The 14,448-nt window shown below is 33.4% G+C and overlaps 1 protein-coding gene across 1 annotated transcript in view; it reads right to left on the bottom strand.

Moving 5' to 3' along the window:
• LOC142341704 (uncharacterized) overlaps positions 1–14,448 on the bottom strand; it is an 85,546-nt gene that overhangs the window by 43,867 nt on the left and 27,231 nt on the right. The window contains exons 2-3 of the mRNA XM_075392860.1: positions 6,876–6,927; positions 6,414–6,564 (exon numbers count right to left, since the gene is read on the bottom strand). Coding sequence (XP_075248975.1) covers positions 6,414–6,564; positions 6,876–6,927 — 203 coding nt within the window. The remainder of the gene's footprint in view (positions 1–6,413; positions 6,565–6,875; positions 6,928–14,448) is intronic.

Raw genomic sequence — 14,448 nt, 5'->3', positions numbered from 1 at the left:
TTCGTCGATGTAGCTTCATTCCACAGCTTCGAACAGTCTTCCTCTTTTCCATCTGTCGGATCTGTTTGACAGCAGCATTTTGGCCTGCTGATGTTTTTTGTGTTTTTAGCACCCCCTATTACATGCACATAGCCGGCATTTACTGAAAGCCAAGTTTTTACGCAGCTTTTAATGCACTAATCTAAAACTGAGTAAAAAACCAGTTGAGCAAAGAGTTCCTCAAACCCAAATTAAGAGGCGTCGCAAAAATTAGTTCTTCAATTGTGTTCGTCCAAGCATATATTTAACAACCTTACGTAACTATGTTTTAACATCCCACTTGTAACAACGCTAGGCTTGCAAAAGGAGACAATTATCTGGGAAAAGTGCAATAAATGGTCACTTTTTCACAAGGTAGACGGTCAATTTCGTCTACCCTAGTCAATCAAAACGACAAGATTTTGTCAGGTTTTGTGCAATGGTCTTTATATTACATGAGAACCATTTCATTTCAATATCTTGCAAAGTGGCTGGGCGGGGCTCTAAAGTTATACATTGGGTAGAGCATAAGACAAACCTGATGCGCTAGTCATAATTGGGTATTTGAGATTGTGTTTCAACAGTCTGTACTTGAGTGGGTAAGTGACAGCCAACAATCTGTCGAAAGTGAAGAGAACCAACACAAATTGAGTGCTGAAGGTCGTCGAGTAGTTGAGCCATTTTAGAATCTAAATAATGAATTCATCTCATGCCCAAGCTTATTGTCAATCACGCGCCATATTCAGTAATTTATTTTTTACACTTCCAAAAAATGATTAATAGAATAAGTCGTTGCTCCCAATTTTGATTTTGGATTATTGTCTTCATTCAATAATGCAAAGATAACCGGACTCTTGGTTTTTCCGTTCTCTCCTGAAAAATAAAGGTTTATAGTAGTTTTAATGGGAACCATTTTCCATTTTAATATGTGACGATGGATGAAATCTGATATTGTATATATTTCACCGCATTCTTTTTTCGAACCTAGTTTCTTCTAACCTTGCATGAGAGTTCACTGATCGTGTAGAGGTCACGTATCCAGTATTTAACCCTAAAAGAAAAATAATATACTTGAAGCTGTATCCTTATAGGGGGAAAAATTTTTTATGAAAAAAAACATTAAATATTCTGACAACAATGTCTTTTCATATAACCATACAAACCACATCTAATAGAATGTATAAAAAAAGGATTATTTGTACAATAAATCAGACAAATTTTTGACATATTTTACCTATTTGGTATTGAAGTATTGTTTATATTAGTACCCTGAAACACTTTCGATAGAGAAAAATTCATACATTGTGATAGAGAAAGTGACAGAGAAAAATTCATTTTTGATAGAGAAACGCAATTTGGACGTCAACTGCTTTACACGACTTCTGTTTTTTTTGGTAAGTCCGTTGTCGGAAATTTGAACAATTTTATATTATCTAGATTTTATAGATTGTAAAATTGTATCACCATGAAAACTTAAAAAAAAACTCTTCACGTCAACCGCTTTGTCTTAAAATTTTGGACGCTAAATTTAAAAATTGTTAAATAGGATACTAATATAAAAATCATGCCTCAGCAGAAGTTGTATCTTGTCACTTCACGAGCAATAGAAGCCTTTAAACGATGTATACGGTCCATCTCGGCCAAAATATCTACCATCTCCATCAAAACTGTCTTGAAATATTAAGGTTGAATTTCAAATTAATGGATTAGAGAGATCCTAGAAATTCCATCAGGTTTCAGTTTAGAAAGTAATTTAGTGACTTGAAGGAGTAAATTTTTTTACAAAAAGTGCAGTTGAGTCCTAATGGGCATTGAGTCAGTTAAAAAGAGAGATTCAGTCTAAATTTTTTGGGACGTTGACATTTTTGGGACGTTATTAAACCGAACTCCATTTTTTGTGAAAACTACTGTTATCAAACTTTTAAAAAATTATTTACAACTTGTTAATGAGATTCCCAAGACAAATTCCCAGAATACATACGCCAACTTTGCGAAAAAAAATTGAGAAAAAAGCAACAAAAACAGCAAAAATGGACAGCATCAAAAAATAAAAACACGTAACCACAAATCAAAATTGTTACGTTTTTTATACCATTCATCGTTAAAAAGCAGCTATCCTTGATTGTGTTTTCCGTTAAGCGACTAAACGCCGAAAAACCTCATTGTATACGAAAAACAACAAAAAAGCCACCTCTTAATAATCGAAAATAAATAGTTGTGTAGTGAAAACCTTAGCTATAAATTAAGGAAACTTAGCATATTCGAAAATGATACATCACAGAGCCAGTGACGTGCCTTAGTTTTCAAACCTTAAATCGTCTGTTTTTAGAGAGAGAAAATAAAAAAGAAAGAAAACTTCAAAAGTTAACAATTTTTATGATCAAGAGACATCAAAATCAGAAAACCGTAAAACGAATATTAAATAATAGATTCAATCATTTTTCGCTAAAAACAGAAGAGACCTTTCAACAGTGAGACTTTATTACAAGTCAAAAAAGGTGTATTGTCAGTTTTTCATGGAAAAGTGGGTGCAGGAGTAATTTTAAATTAAAGAGTTGTTTTGAAGTATTGAGGCAATTGGTGCGAGCTCAAGAAACTAATTCAGCTGCTGAGTTGTAGATAGCACCCAAAAAACCGGTTCCCTGATTTTTATTTGCTGCGTGGTCACACAATTGTAAATTTTAACAATTTCGAAAATTATAAAAACTTCAATACCTTTTGGTAACGGCAACAGCAGCGTTTGTTTACCACTAAAACCTATGACTTGTAGTAAACCATAGAACTTAATGTATGACAAGCTCATAAAAAACATATTGAACGCACTATTCAAAATTTTCACAATAAATGGGAGAAAAAAAAGAGATTCTTACTAAAAGTAAACTGGATTTTAACAATATAAAGAAAGCATCATAAATAATAATAAGAATCATCACGGAATTTCATCTTGACGGGAGACGTCAAGGAATGTTTGTTTGTCGGGCAGCTAAAACTGATATCTGTTAGTCTAACTAACAGGAACCTGTGCGTAAGAAACTAACTATGAGAAAATCCCATAGAGATTAAAGAAAATGGGTAAAAAAAACTAAGATTAACCAACCATTGATAGGACCTAAACCAAAGACCATAATCAAAAATAAATCTCATATAATTGAGCTGCCTTTCTCTAAATAGCTTTTCATCTTCTCATCTTTTGAAACTTCTTGAATTTCCAATCAATAATTTTAACTCTGTATTAAAACATTTGAATAATTAAATTTTCATAAATTAATTAAAGTGTTAGACGTAGAAAATTTTCATCAGTAACCTCGAGTTTTAAAGTGTTTAAGAAAAACCCCCCAACCCAATCTGTAACCGTACACAGTGCACGGATATTATAAATTTAAATATGCAGAAAACGAAAAGAATTGAATACCGAAAAAAAATTAAAGAAAATACCATTGAAGTTATCCAAACAATCATCTAAGGAGCAATGATAACGACAAAAAAAAGATATTTGTCCAAAGTCAAAATTATTGGCTTTAAATTAATTAGAAAAAGTATTTTTTATAAAAAAAACTGTTAGCTTTTTAAAACAATTATTCATCGGGAGCACTGAACACTGCTTTCAAAAACACTGAAGAAGAAGTTGAAAAAAAACATTAAACCTATGAATAACATCAGATGAAGTCTAAGTCTGATGCTTAATAATTCAGAAGAAAAGGTTGGAGACAACTGATTTCTCAGTAAATAACATTCTCAGAGGAAAGCAGTGAGTAAATGTAATATGCAAAATCAGAGAGTAGCTGTGATTAATTGTTGAATTTTATATCCTTTTCTCTGAGACAACAAAAAACAAACAATTACGTCAATAATAAAATTTCTAAAACTGTCAATAACAAAACAGTTAGATGGAAGTTAGACGGAAAATAAAACGAATGAAGAGGTTAAAATTCACTTTGATACAAATCAGGGGTGTTTTATAGCTCTGGTTTGAAGCTAAGGTTATAGCTAAGGTTATTCACTACACAAACATTTATTTTCGTAATAACTGAATCTTGCCTTATTTTGTTGTTTTCTGTTTACATTTATGCTTTTCGGCGTTTGGTTGCTTAACAGAAAAACTAAAATAGCTGCTATATAACAATGAACAGTGAAATTGACAGTAAGGACACTAAGTTAAAGTCGGTATAATTAACAAGTAGTAGTGGTGATATTCAAATTTCAGATGACTTTTAAAAAACCAATAATGCACTTGAAGTCACATAAAAATTTAACTTTGAACTGAAAACATTACATGAGTTAACTTTTGATGCTTTGTCATATCGAGAATCATTGAGACTTAACAGCAGTAAAACTAGAATATAAGAAAGTGAAAAGTACAACAGATAGAGCAAGTGACCACTCAGTGACAAAGCAACAAAAACGATATGACAATAACTGAATATATTGAATTGGTTCCCATGGGGGGAAAGTACCTTTGCTAAAACTGCACGAAGCACTGCTAAAATTAAGGCTTTATAATAACACGAAAGAAATCATGAACAATTTGGATAAAACTCAAAAATTCACAATAAGTTACTTATTGCAATAGAGTGTACGAGTCATAAAAGAGGTAGCTGCCAATTGATTGATTCCAACAAAGACCTATATGCTCCATTAGAACTCGTATATGAACTTTAATAACCCTTAACAGCAGATCAACAGAAAAACAAATCAAACAGAAGTCACATAGCCGCACGGGAATAGTCTTTCTCAAAACATTTGTTCAAACACCAAAATATTGCCTGAGCTCAGATCGGGTTTCAAAAACTCACCTTTTAGAACTAACATTATTGTCATTTTATTTATTGTAACGGCGTCATTTAAATTTTTGGCTATTTTAGCTAATATAACTGATTTGTTGCTGTATTTTTTTGAGGAAAAAACCTCAATTTATAAAAAAAAGCCTAATCATTGCAAAAAACATTACAAAATTTCTCAGTTCTAGAGTACAATTTGTTTCTCACCAACATCCAATCTTCTGAAACTTTGTGGAACTTCTTTGGAGCAACAACATCTCCACAGTCAAGCTACAAAAAATGATGTGAGGAATCTGTTATTCTGTTGTAAACTGAACTAATGTGTCCAAAAGTAGTCGTTTAACTCCGCATCAACAAAAAATTGGGTGACAAGGATTTGGTGAATGCAACATGGTTTTCATTTAGGCAAAATTGGATGCGTTCCTAAAGCCATTTTTGCAAAATTCTACCAGATTGAGAACCGTCCAAATTTCAAAAAGCAATTTTTTTGGCATGAACAATACACTCATCAGCATCTTTTAATGCTACGCCTAATTTATTGTTAAAATAAAAATCTTTTTATTTTAACAATAATTTAGGTGTAATATTAAAAGATGCTGATGAGTGTATTGTTCATGTCATAAAAATTGCCTTTTGACACAAGTTTGACACAAGTTTCCTCAGTTCAAGAGTACCATTTGTTTCTCAGCATCATCCATACTTCTAATGTTTCGTAGCATTTTTAGGAGCAACAATAACTCCACAGTCAGGCTACACAGTCAAGCTCCACAGCTCGACTATTTTTTTGTTGTTTTCTTTGCTACGAGCCACATGCAGTTTATTGCCAAAAGAATAGGGCTCCAGAACAATAGGCCACCAGAAAAATGAGCCATCAGATTTATTACCAGAACAATAGGGCTCACATCATTTTCCCTCTTCTTCAAAGCTTCTATGAAACCACTGTAAGAAACTGGAGCAACGGCCACTCTTAGTTAAGCTCTGGTTGCTAAATTAACAAATTTTGCAATAAGAGTTATTGCAACTATAGACTTTAGTGGTACTGTGCAATTTACGTTGTCTGTTTCGTCGATGTAGCTTCATTCCACAGCTTCGAACAGTCTTCCTCTTTTCCATCTGTCGGATCTGTTTGACAGCAGCATTTTGGCCTGCTGATGTTTTTTGTGTTTTTAGCACCCCCTATTACATGCACATAGCCGGCATTTACTGAAAGCCAAGTTTTTACGCAGCTTTTAATGCACTAATCTAAAACTGAGTAAAAAACCAGTTGAGCAAAGAGTTCCTCAAACCCAAATTAAGAGGCGTCGCAAAAATTAGTTCTTCAATTGTGTTCGTCCAAGCATATATTTAACAACCTTACGTAACTATGTTTTAACATCCCACTTGTAACAACGCGTGGCTTGCAAAAGGAGACAATTATCTGGGAAAAGTGCAATAAATGGTCACTTTTTCACAAGGTAGACGGTCAATTTCGTCTACCCTAGTCAATCAAAACGACAAGATTTTGTCAGGTTTTGTGCAATGGTCTTTATATTACATGAGAACCATTTCATTTCAATATCTTGCAAAGTGGCTGGGCGGGGCTCTAAAGTTATACATTGGGTAGAGCATAAGACAAACCTGATGCGCTGGTCATAATTGGGTATTTGAGATTGTGTTTCAACAGTCTGTACTTGAGTGGGTAAGTGACAGCCAACAATCTGTCGAAAGTGAAGAGAACCAACACAAATTGAGTGCTGAAGGTCGTCGAGTAGTTGAGCCATTTTAGAATCTAAATAAAGAATTCATCTCATGCCCAAGCTTATTGTCAATCACGCGCCATATTCAGTAATTTATTTTTTACACTTCCAAAAAATGATTAATAGAATAAGTCGTTGCTCCCAATTTTGATTTTGGATTATTGTCTTCATTCAATAATGCAAAGATAACCGGACTCTTGGTTTTTCCGTTCTCTCCTGAAAAATAAAGGTTTATAGTTAGTTTTAATGGGAACCATTTTCCATTTTAATATGTGACGATGGATGAAATCTGATATTGTATATATTTCACCGCATTCTTTTTTCGAACCTAGTTTCTTCTAACCTTGCATGAGAGTTCACTGATCGTGTAGAGGTCACGTATCCAGTATTTAACCCTAAAAGAAAAATAATATACTTGAAGCTGTATCCTTATAGGGGGAAAAATTTTTTATAAAAAAACATTAAATATTCTGACAACAATGTCTTTTCATATAACCATACAAACCACATCTAATAGAATGTATAAAAAAAGGATTATTTGTACAATAAATCAGACAAATTTTTGACATATTTTACCTATTTGGTATTGAAGTACTGTTTATATTAGCACCCTGAAACACTTGTGATAGAGAAAAATTCATACATTGTGATAGAGAAAGTGACAGAGAAAAATTCATTTTTGATAGAGAAACGCAATTTGGACGTCAACTGCATTACACGACTTCTGTTTTTTTTTGGTAAGTCCGTTGTCGGAAATTTGAACAATTTTATATTATCTAGATTTTATAGATTGTAAAATTGTATCACCATGAAAACTTAAAAAAAAACTCTTCACGTCAACCGCTTTGTCTTAAAATTTTGGACGCTAAATTTAAAAATTGTTAAATAGGATACTAATATAAAAATCATGCCTCAGCAGAAGTTGTATCTTGTCACTTCACGAGCAATAGAAGCCTTTAAACGATGTATACGGTCCATCTCGGCCAAAATATCTACCATCTCCATCAAAACTGTCTTGAAATATTAAGGTTGAATTTCAAATTAATGGATTAGAGAGATCCTAGAAATTCCATCAGGTTTCAGTTTAGAAAGTAATTTAGTGACTTGAAGGAGTAAATTTTTTTACAAAAAGTGCAGTTGAGTCCTAATGGGCATTGAGTCAGTTAAAAAGAGAGATTCAGTCTAAATTTTTTGGGACGTTGACATTTTTGGGACGTTATTAAACCGAACTCCATTTTTTGTGAAAACTACTGTTATCAAACTTTTAAAAAATTATTTACAACTTGTTAATGAGATTCCCAAGACAAATTCCCAGAATACATACGCCAACTTTGCGAAAAAAAATTGAGAAAAAAGCAACAAAAACAGCAAAAATGGACAGCATCAAAAAATAAAAACACGTAACCACAAATCAAAATTGTTACGTTTTTTATACCATTCATCGTTAAAAAGCAGCTATCCTTGATTGTGTTAAGCAACTAATTGCCGAAAAACCTCATTGTATACGAAAAACAACAAAAAAGCCACCTCTTAATAATCGAAAATAAATAGTTGTGTAGTGAAAACCTTAGCTATAAATTAAGGAAACTTAGCATATTCGAAAATGATACATCACAGAGCCAGTGACGTGCCTTGGTTTTCAAACCTTAACTCGTCTGTTTTTAGAGAGAGAAAATAAAAAAGAAAGAAAACTTCAAAAGTTAACAATTTTTATGATCAAGAGACATCAAAATCAGAAAACCGTAAAACGAATATTAAATAATAGATTCAATCATTTTTCGCTAAAAACAGAAGAGACCTTTCAACAGTGAGACTTTATTACAAGTCAAAAAAGGTGTATTGTCAGTTTTTATTGGAAAAGTGGGTGCAGGAGTAATTTTAAATTAAAGAGTTGTTTTGAAGTATTGAGGCAATTGGTGCGAGCTCAAGAAACTAATTCAGCTGCTGAGTTGTAGATAGCACCCAAAAAACCGGTTCCCTGATTTTTATTTGCTGCGTGGTCACACAATTGTAAATTTTAACAATTTCGAAAATTATAAAAACTTCAATACCTTTTGGTAACGGCAACAGCAGCGTTTGTTTACCACTAAAACCTATGACTTGTAGTAAACCATAGAACTTAATGTATGACAAGCTCATAAAAAACATATTGAACGCACTATTCAAAATTTTCACAATAAATGGGAGAAAAAAAAGAGATTCTTACTAAAAGTAAACTGGATTTTAACAATATAAAGAAAGCATCATAAAAAATAATAAGAATCATCACGGAATTTCATCTTGACGGGAGACGTCAAGGAATGTTTGTTTGTCGGGCAGCTAAAACTGATATCTGTTAGTTTAACTAACAGGGACCTGTGCGGTAGAAACTAACTATGAGAAAATCCCGTAGAGATTAAAGAAAATGGGTAAAAATAAACTAAGATTAACCAACCATTGATCGGACCTAAACCAAAGACCATAATCAAAAATAAATCTCATATAATTGAGCTGCCTTTCTCTAAATAGCTTTCATCTTCTCATCTTTTGAAACTTCTTGAATTTCCAATCAATAATTTTAACTCTGTATTAAAACATTTGAATAATTAAATTTTCATAAAAAAATTAAAGTGTTAGACGTAGAAAATTTTCATCAGTAACCTCGAATTTTAAAGTGTTTAAGAAAAACCCCCCAACCCAAACTGTAACCGTACACAGTGCACGGATATTATAACTTTAAATATGCAGAAAACAGAAAGAATTGAATACCGAAAAAAAATTTAAGAAAGTACCATTGAAGTTATCCAAACAATCATCTAAGGAGCAATGATAACGACAAAAAAAGATATTTGTCCAAAGTCAAAATTGTTGGCTTTAAATTAATTAGAAAAATTATTTTTTATAAAAAACTGTTAACTTTTTAAAACAATTATTTATCGGGAGCACTGAACACTGCTTTCAAAAACACTGAAGAAGAAGTTGAAAAAAACATTAAACCTGTGAATAACATCAGATGAAGTCTAAGTCTGATGTTTAATAATTCAAAAGAAAAGGTTGGAAACAAATGATTTCTCAGTAAATAACATTCTCAGAGGAAAACAGTGAGTAAATGTAATATGCAAAATCAGAGAGTAGCTGTGATTAATTGTTGAATTTTATATCCTTTTCTCTGAGACAACAAAAAACAAACAATTACGTCAATAATAAAATTTCTAAAACTGTCAATAACAAAACAGTTAGATGGAAGTTAGACGGAAAATAAAACGAATGAAGCGGTTAAAATTCGCCTTGATACAAATCAGGGATGTTTTATAGCTCTGGTTTGAAGCTAAGGTTATAGGTAAGGTTATTCACTACACAAACATTTATTTTCGAAATAACTGAATCTTGCCTTATTTTGTTGTTTTCTGTTTACATTTATGCTTTTCGGCGTTTGGTTGCTTAACAGAAAAACTAAAATAGCTGCTATATAACAATGAATGGTGAAATTGACAGTAAGGACACTAAGTTAAAAGTCGGTATAATTAACAAGTAGTAGTGGTGATATTCAAATTTCAGATGACTTTTAAAAAACCAATAATGCACTTGAAGTCACATAAAAATTTAACTTTGAACTGAAAACATTACATGAGTTAACTTTTGATGCTTTGTCATATCGAGAATCATTGAGACTTAACAGCAGTAAAACTAGAATATAAGAAAGTGAAAAGTACAACAGATAGAGCAAGTGACCACTCAGTGACAAAGCAACAAAAACGATATGACAATAACTGAATATATTGAATTGGTTCCCATGGGGGGAAAGTACCTTTGCTAAAACTGCACGAAGCACTGCTAAAATTAAGGCTTTATAATAACACGAAAGAAATCATGAACAATTTGGATAAAACTCAAAAATTCACAATAAGTTACTTATTGCAATAGAGTGTACGAGTCATAAAAGAGGTAGCTGCCAATTGATTGATTCCAACAAAGACCTATATGCTCCATTAGAACTCGTATATGAACTTTAATAACCCTTAACAGCAGATCAACAGAAAAACAAATCAAACAGAAGTCACATAGCCGCACGGGAATAGTCTTTCTCAAAACATTTGTTCAAACACCAAAATATTGCCTGAGCTCAGATCGGGTTTCAAAAACTCACCTTTTAGAACTAACATTATTGTCATTTTATTTATTGTAACGGCGTCATTTAAATTTTTGGCTATTTTAGCTAATATAACTGATTTGTTGCTGTATTTTTTTGAGGAAAAAACCTCAATTTATAAAAAAAAGCCTAATCATTGCAAAAAATATCAAACCAATGTCTTGTTGTAAAAATGAAAGCATGATTGTCATAGAGCACATTTTTTAATTTTATGAAAACAAAACAATGTTCGAGTTTTGTAAAGATACTACTCGCAGCTCTCCACGACAAACATATTGATCGACCGAAACTGACTGAACAAAAAACAAACCCATTTGAGCACTAAGTGGGGTGGGAACAATACAAAATGATAATAACAAGAATTTTTAAACAATTTCACAAGTAAATATTCTATGTAAATAATAGAATATGTGATATATATTTCTTGCTTACGAACTTTTCATGTCCCATGAACATATCTGTTCCTTTTGTAATACCTACACAAAAATTTTTCATTAGTTTGATTCATGCGTTGGATAATGTTTTCCACGTGCGTGTCTTTATCAAATGATAAAAACTTTGAGGTATCAAATTATTGCTTCTAATTTTCATTAGAAAAATAATTTGTCTTTAGAAAATCTCATTAGGCAATTTCCAGATAAAAATTCTGCCCAACAAAAATATTTGGCTTTCGTAGTCATTGTAATCAATATCTTGGAAGTAACAGTTTGAAAAAAAAAGTAACCAGTGTAACTGTGATACGTATAGATACCTAAAAATATATCGAAACCTTTATGTGTACTAAATTATTTACCCTCTATATCTATAATTATATCATGTGTTTTATAACTAAAAGTTATGACTTCTATTTATTCACCTATATTAATATTCCCGTTAGTCTACTAAATTATTTCATATTTTGTTCATACCAGTTTATTATTAGTAATCATAATTTCATTTAGTCGATCTGAATTCAAGTTACTCTGCAAACGCTCTTCATAATCCTAAGTTAATCTTAGCAGTGGATCCGCGTCGCGTTTCCAATAATCAGAATTCGTAATACACAATTAGTTGAGTATTCGCCCTGCACTTGCTACTACATTCTTAAGACAAAGCATTCGCAACGCGAATCCTAAACTATTCAGTAAAGATAAGATATAACATGGCGCAGTCAGCGACAAAGGACAGCGGCAAATCCCCACTTGGAATTCAACCCTTTTGGTAAAAGGTGACACTAGAACCCCCAATCCCCACTTGGAATTCAACCCTTTTGGGAAAAGGTGACACTAGAACCCCCAATTCGCTGGGAGTTCTGGAGAATACAATTGAAACTCGCAATTCTCGCTGGAGAGGGAATTGAAGTAGACCTTCTCTTGGTAGACCCTCCAGAACATGTTCTCTTACCTCCTGAACCAGCATATGAGGACGCAGTGGACAACCAGACGGCACAATCAGAACGAGATCGACGTACCCGCAATGAGCAGGCAAAAACAGCGTGGAAAAATCAATGTCAACGTGTCATTACAGTCGGCGTACTTTGTGGTGACAAACCGTGGAAGTTATGTGATCGAAAAGCATCCTCTCTGATGTACTTGAGTCTAGGCATGGAAGGGCGGCACGTATTCAACTCAAAAAATTCAACCATCAACCTCGAAACAATCTCAACGAAGGATCTTTGGGATGTTCTAAATACAACTTTCATTCGGATCCATAATATAACCTTCGATAGATATCTCTTCCTCACCCGAAAACAGCAAAAAGCAGAACCTATTGAGAAGTTCGATGGACATCTCAAAGAACTTTCGGAAAACTGTGATCTAGGAGATAAAGGGGACACTATCATCCGGGACGTCTTTATCGCGAATATGCAAAATGAAGATATTCAGAAGGAACTTCTTAAAGAAACAGTAGACCCGGAAAAAGCATTGGCAATAGCAATTAATATTGAGATGGGTACACTCAACCAACTAAAAATGAACGCAAACAAAACCGAGTCACAATCAACGGTTAACCAAGTACAACGGACACGTATCGCGAATGCTACCCCTTTTTCCAATATGAACACAACAGCACGGAAAAAGCCTACAACCTGTCATTTCTGTGGATCTAATTGGACCTCCGACCACCGTAATAAATGTCCCGCTCGGGGAAAAAGATGCAACAACTGTGGTATTGAAAACCACTTCGCAAAGGTTTGTCGCAAACCTAAAGATCCCAATTCGTACCCAAAACCTAAACCGCGGGTCAATAACGTAGAAAAAGACGATCAAACTGAAGATGTCAATCAAATTTCGGCCAATTTTTATCCCGATTTGGAGTCAAACTATTCTTCAGATGAAGATAACTGTGTAGAAGTAATATCTTCAACAGATTCCGCAACTTCGGTGGACGCAACCAATCTCCCTGTAACTCTCGGCAATACATCAACAAATGTTTTGGTGGATTCGGGCAGCGTATGCACAATAATAAATGAATCCTTGGCAAACTCAATCATTTCCCATGACCCAAAATCGAAGTGGATACGCGAAGCGAATCCTAAGCAATTGAAAACATTTTCAAATGAACCTATTCATACGGTGGGCATTCTCCAAACTTCAATTCAAAGCAGCAATTGGTATGCGAATCCAATCGAAATTCAAGTAGTGGCGGATGGACATCGTTCTCTACTGGGTAGAGATTTGTTCCCAGCTCTTGGACTTTCAATACATCAATCAAGTAATCAAGTAACAATCAATCAGGTAGATCAAGAATATTGCCCAATCAAAAAACAGATTGCTATTGATTATCCCGACCTAATCTCCAGAATTGGTAAGTCCAAAGTACATACAGTTCGTTCAAAATTCCACAAACATTATACCCCATCACACCAAAAAGGCCGCCGTGTTCCTATAAATTTATTAGACAAAGTATCCGCTGAACTAAAGAAACTTTCTGAACAAGGACACATTGAAAAATTGCAAGAATGTTCGGATAAAAACTTCATTTCTCCCATTGTAATTACGTTCAAAAAGGACAAATCTGTAAAATTAGCTCTTGATTCGAAAATATTAAACAAAGCGATCCACAAAAACAAGTATCAAATGCCAAACATAGATAGTCTCATCGATTCAATTTCACAACATATTAATAACTCAAATCTGGGAGATAATGTCTATTTTTCAACAATCGATCTAAAATATGCATATAGCCAACTAAAGCTGCATCCAGATACTGCACGTCATTGTAATTTTAATATCATTTGCGGCAAAGCAACAGGTACGTATCGTTTTAAAACGGGATTTTATGGCCTTACAGATATGCCGGCCGAGTTTCAAAAGGCAATGGATTACACATTGGTTGGGCTGACTAACACATACTGTTTTCTGGATGACATAATCGTAGTTAGCAAAGGCACCCAGGAATCGCACCTCAAATACGTATACAAATGTCTCCAAAAACTTGAAGCAGATAACATTAGAATTAATTTAAGCAAATGCCACTTCGCAAAACATCAAATAAATTGGCTCGGCTTTACATTCTCACAAAGTGGTGTTAAACCTATCGAATCTAAAACAGCGGCAATTGCGGAAATCAAAGCCCCAAAAACATTGAAACAATTATGATCATTTTTAGGTAGCGTTCACCATCTAAGCAAATTTATACCTAATCTTGCCAAAATATGCCACCCTCTTCGACCTTTATTAAAGAAAAACGAAAAATTTATTTGGAATGAGAATCATCAATTACATTTTGAACATATCAAAACTGTTATTGCAAACGCTACAGAAAATACACATTTTAATCCAACACTGGAAACGCGCATCAAATG

Source organism: Convolutriloba macropyga, chromosome 6 (assembly GCF_964194025.1).
Source record: "Convolutriloba macropyga chromosome 6, txConMacr16.3, whole genome shotgun sequence".
NCBI lineage: Eukaryota > Metazoa > Xenacoelomorpha > Acoela > Convolutidae > Convolutriloba > Convolutriloba macropyga.
The sequence above is the reverse complement of the archived record's forward strand: the minus strand, read 5'-3'. Positions and strand labels throughout refer to the sequence as shown.